The sequence below is a fragment of the Drosophila serrata genome, unplaced genomic scaffold (genome assembly GCF_035046125.1).
Source record: "Drosophila serrata isolate PLE 108 unplaced genomic scaffold, ASM3504612v1 contig_229, whole genome shotgun sequence".
Taxonomy (NCBI): Eukaryota; Metazoa; Arthropoda; class Insecta; order Diptera; family Drosophilidae; genus Drosophila; species Drosophila serrata.
The window spans coordinates 850,383-855,777 of record NW_028257127.1 but is presented as its reverse complement, the minus strand read 5'-3'; the positions used below and the strand labels follow the sequence as shown (position 1 = coordinate 855,777).

At 40.8% G+C, this 5,395-nt stretch overlaps 1 protein-coding gene across 1 annotated transcript; it reads right to left on the bottom strand.

The window, feature by feature from the left end:
• Positions 1-1,277: 1,277 nt before the first annotated feature.
• Positions 1,278-2,961, bottom strand: LOC147644124 (uncharacterized; the record flags this gene model as incomplete). The annotated part of the gene is given in 3 exon segments (XM_086830172.1): positions 1,278-2,034; positions 2,213-2,808; positions 2,908-2,961. Coding segments are annotated over 3 exon segments (1,407 nt in total), but the record flags the coding sequence as incomplete, so codon positions are not given.
• Positions 2,962-5,395: the final 2,434 nt, after the last annotated feature.

Sequence of the window (5,395 nt, the reverse complement as noted above, 5' to 3'; positions counted from 1 at the left end):
TTGTCTGCTTGGTAGCGCTCTTAGCCACTCATGTGAATATTTATACGTTCGCTTATTAATTAATGATTTTAGTTCATATCGATCGCCGTCTAAAACTTTGATCACCTCAAATGGACCTTTAAATTTGGGGTCAAGCTTTGTCTGATGCCGTTCTTCGTTTTTCAGCAAAACATGATCACCTACGTTATGCTTCATAATCTTTGCCTTATTTTTGTCAAATCTTTGTTTGTCATATCTTGCATTATTTTCCATGTTTTCCTTGGCTTGAATTCTAATCTGTTCTCTATCTACATCATTGTCTTCGTTTATTGACAATAAACCAAAAGGCCTAGCTTCTTTTCCTATTAATAGCTCTAAAGCGCTAAACTTGGTGACTCGATTTGCAGTACAATTCATGGCCACTTGTACTTCAGCCAATGCCTCCTGCCATGATCTCTGACTCGTTTCAACTGCTGTCAGCATTGTCTTGAGTGTGCTCATCACGCGTTCAACCTGTCCATTTGCCCTACTAGCTCCCGTAGCGATCAAATGCAGCTGAATCTTTTGAGCGGAACAGAAATTGCGGAAGCCTGAGCTAGCAAAACAACGACCTTGATCCGCTATTAGTCTAGTTGGCAATCCAAATAGCGCCACAACCGATTTCACAGCTTTAATACAGCTTTCGGTGTCTATATTCAGTGTGTGGTAAAAATAAACGAACTTGGTGAATGCATCTATTAAAACAATGACGTATTCTTTTAAGTCGTTTTTACCACTCATTTTACCCGTAATGTCGATGTGAACTGTGTGCCATGGTATATCTATCTTAGGAATTGGATGCAATTCTGCCTGGACCTTTCCATTTGTGGGTTTTGCTAGTTTGCACGTGATACAATTTTCCAATTTTCCTGGTTTTCCGAACCAGTAATATCCATATACCTTATCTAATGTTTTTTCCCATCCCAAATGCATAACAGATTCGTGTACGTGGTTGATCACTGCCCACCTAAACGCCCTTGGAATTACCGGCAAGCACCTTGTTTTACCATTTCTCTGTATTTTCCTATGCAATATACCCTTTCTTAATTCAAATGTTTTATTTAAATTTTCCGGTAACTCGTTATTGCGTAATTTGGATGAAATATTGATTATTTCAGGATCGCGCTGCTGTTCGGACACCAACCAATTGTCGGTCACTTCAGTAAGATTAATACGCTTCTCAATTATTTTATCCACACACTTATTTCCTTCTGACAGTGGATTTCGGGAAAGGAAATCGACATGGGCCATTCGCTTCGCTTGTCGTTTAAAACGCGGTAATCTACACAAAGACGATCTGTGCTATTTTTCTTCTTAACCAGCATCATGGGACTAGCAAATGGTGAGCAGCTGGGACGAATAATTTTTGATGTAAGCAATTCATCAATTTTGCACCGAACGTGCTTCCTCTCATCTTCGCTAAGCCTATAAGGTCGGCGTTGCACAGTCTTTTGTGGATCTATTAGCCTAATTTCTAATTGACCTGTCGTCACACGAGTCATTGGAATTCCGTCAATAAACCTATCAGAGTGACATCTCAACATATTGTTTAATATCGTCTTATCGGAATCGTTTAAATTGGTATCAGAATTTATGATTTCTTCATACTTCACTAGGCTCAGAACATTTACTCTTTTTGTCTTATAAAAGCAAAATTTATCTGCATCAATTGATACACCAAAGCCCAGGCTTAAAACTTCACGGCCAATCAACACGTCATGCTTCAAATATTTGTCCATAACTACATGTAATAAAAAAAACTTCTAAACAATATTGTTCAATCAATTAATATTACTCAGAACTTGCAATGTGCTACAAATTGAATCTTTACTTATGTCATTTAAAGTTACAATATTGTTAAATCGTTTTCCGGTGAATTTATCCGCAACACTCTCCTTGACCAGTGAACATTCGGCTCCAGAATCAAAACAATATGGTATAGACTCACTGGATAAGGTAATTGTTCCACTTGGTGGAGCTACGGTACAAACGTCAACTCGCCTCTCGTAGCTCTTGCTGTTTCCACCAGTACGATTTTTGGGGCATACAGAAGCATTTATTTAATTTAATTGATCGATCCTTCACTCCGGCCGTCCTGCTCACGCTATAACTCCTTTCTGTAGGGGTTGATGCTTTCTCCATTCGAGAGCGGCATTCTGCATATTTGTGGCCAGCCTTTCCACAAAAATGGCACTTCACCTGCAACTGCATTCTTGTTTTCTTCTTATCCGGACCCGTCGAATATCCATCCTCCTCGTTGATACGCTTCTTGAAAGCGTAAGCCTGTAGCTGCTGCTGCAGCTCATTACGAGTCGTCACATTCGTTGTAAACAGCCAACGCATCAAATTATTGTCAATTTGAGCCATGTGAGCTAACGCTACTGATACCGCAATCTCCTCCAAATTCTTTGCCTTCCACTTAGAGAGCAATAGGGTGACAATGCGACTGCCGTACTCAGCGAAACTCTCTCCAGTTTTGGGACGTCCGTTCAAAATGTTCATCAGTATGGCAGAAGTTGTCTCAATGCCCACGAAACGTTGGATGAAGAGTTCCTTAAACTGCGGCCATGTGATGCCAGCGAAGCATGTTTGGGACAGCCATTGCGATGCACTGCCTTCTAATGCTTTGCTTAACGCAATCACAAGCGTACTGCCTTTGAGAGCATTATCCGCAAAAATTAAGTCCACTGTAGTACACCAAGCTGATGCATCTGCTCCAGCTGTGTCAGGGCAAAACTTGGGTAGAGTGACGTGGAGTGCTCTCCCGTCTATTGTCGGTGCTCTTGGCGCCTGCATGGATTATATTATTTCCATTAAATTCCGATTTTGTTCTTCTAAGGCTGCCCTATATAGACTAGAGCTGTCCTCTTTTGGCGGAGCCAATCCCACTTCTGATGTCGGCGGCAAGGGTATGTCGGTCGGCGGCAAGGGTATGTTATCCATGTTAACACTTTTGATAATTGACGCAGCTGCACAGCGAGTTCCGATCGGTTCGAATACCCAAGTTCCACTAACTGACCATTTCAGCATACGCGCTCACGTCATAAACTCACTCAAGTCGAGCGTATGCAGCCATCTCTGTCTTACTCAAGACTCTTGGTATCTTACCATCGAACCTCACTCAGCAGCAGAGCGTCTCTGCCTCTGCTGCTGTGCTTTCGCTCAATATCAGCTAGTAAAGCAGAAGCAGGGAATTCCCCGAATTCCCAATTTACCAGAATGCTAAATTTACTCATTCACTGCGTTGTAAACTTCTAAATTAATTTATAATACCCTGCAAGTGTATTAAAAAAGGCGGCTTCCCAAAAGAGAACCCAGACATCGCCACCAAAGAATATGTTGATAAAGCTATTCATGAGTTGAGAGTATCCCTTACATCATTGATTAAAAAATTTCAAGAAGAAATTGGACAAAGTTTTGATGGCCTTGAGGCAATCAATACTGATACTAAGGGTAATTTTAATATTCCACGTGTAAAAAATGTCGGGATTCCCAAAGAAACTGAAGATATAACCAACAAGGAATTGGTCGACAAGTCTGTAAAGGGGCTGAGGGATTCAGTTATTTCACATCAACAAGAACTAATTGTTAGTATTCCTAATGTCAAAACTGCAGATATTGAAGATCGATTAGAGAGACTTGAGGTTGTTGTCTCAAGCCTTAATTAAAAAAATACGATTTTCTAAAAATTTGTTAGTCTTTTATCTGATAATGAGTAGGCTAGGTATTTTTAATGAACTACATTCTTCTGTGCGCAAAAATTTTCTACGTCATAGGGTTATTACAAAGGGAATAAATTTGTTATGGCAGGCTGATCTGGTGAAAATGGCCCCGAATAATGGATATCGCTTCCTATACATTCTCGAAATTTGAGTGGGGTGAAGCACTTAAATCTATCGCTCCAAAAGATGTTATTGAGGCAATGGAGAAAGCATCTACAAATGGTGGAAAAGAGTTTTTTAAAGTACAACATAAGTCATTGATCATTTCACATCAAATAAATCATTATTCAACATTTAGTAAGTTAAGGATGTTTATGGAGAAGACAACAAATTTGCCACCCTTGAGCAATAATAACTAACGCACGAATAGGTCGCTTATATGCCAGATTTATTTCCTTGTTTCAACGTTCTCTTGTAGGAGCTGCAACTGCCGATCGAACGCTTGGCTTCAATATATCTAATTACAATGTAATCTAGCTTAAAAGATAAGGCGACAGAAGAAGAAGAGAAAGAAAAATAGATACACATATGCGCGCATAATTAGGCGCTAGCGGTCTGCTCCGAGCAAAGGACATATGGGGAAAGAGTTTTCTTACAGCGGGAACAATAAGTGGGTTAATATACATACATACATACAGTCATCTTTCATCTTTCCAAGTGAACGGACGTGTTTTTTTCTTGCGCTCTCGTTTTGTATTAAAGTTTGAATCTAACCACCGGGGTTAACTTAAATTTTCTAATTTGTGTTTATAACTTCCCGTTCACTTCTCGTGTGCATGCAGCTATTCTGATTTGTGTATATAATTGGATTTATTTCCCAATTTAGTTTTGCTGCTAGTGCTAGTTTTTGCATATTTTGCATTCCTTTTTGTGCCTTCTTCGTTTTGCTTTTGATTGCGTCGTCGCAACAGCTGAACGTTTTATCTACTTATCTCCCACGCTCTTCCACTCTCTCACTTTGGCTGTGCCGCTGCACTTCTTATCTTATTCGTTCTCCCGCACTCTCGCTTTCACTGTGACTCTTCACTTCTTTGTTCATAGCTCTGTTGTTATTTTTTCCAAGTACAAGTACAAGTTCTTATAATGTCCGGAAATATTGTTTGTTTCGTCAAAACCTGCAAAAAGCCAATTGCTGCACGTGACCTTACAATCGGCTGCTGGCTGTGCGACAACGTCATGCACGCCAACTGTATTGGAGTTGCAGCTCGGACGGTGGACGATGTAAAAAAAAAACATCGGCCTGCGTTTCTGTTGTGAGGCCTGTCGCGATGTAGAAAGGGAGATGATATCTTTCATGTGGCAAATCAAAAACGGTTTTAAGGGCATTTTACCGAGTTTTCGTAAAACTCTTGATATGTTCTTGGCGCTGGACACCCAATTTAATAGCCTTACGCTATTAAATGAGTCTCCTAGGCGCAAAAAAACTTATATTGGTGGGCAGCATGTAGACGGACCCCAACTACCTGCAACGGGCTCTCAGCAGCAGCCTCCCTTGGCACAGCCCTCGACCTCAGCATTTATTCCAAGAGTGCTGAGATCGAGTGCTAGGAAAGATTCGGTACCCGAATGTGTAGCGGGAGTGCCCGTACCGCCGGTGATTTCTGTTTTGTCCCCTGGGGGGTCGCAAATATTGACCCCTTAAAGTCCCGTGTTTA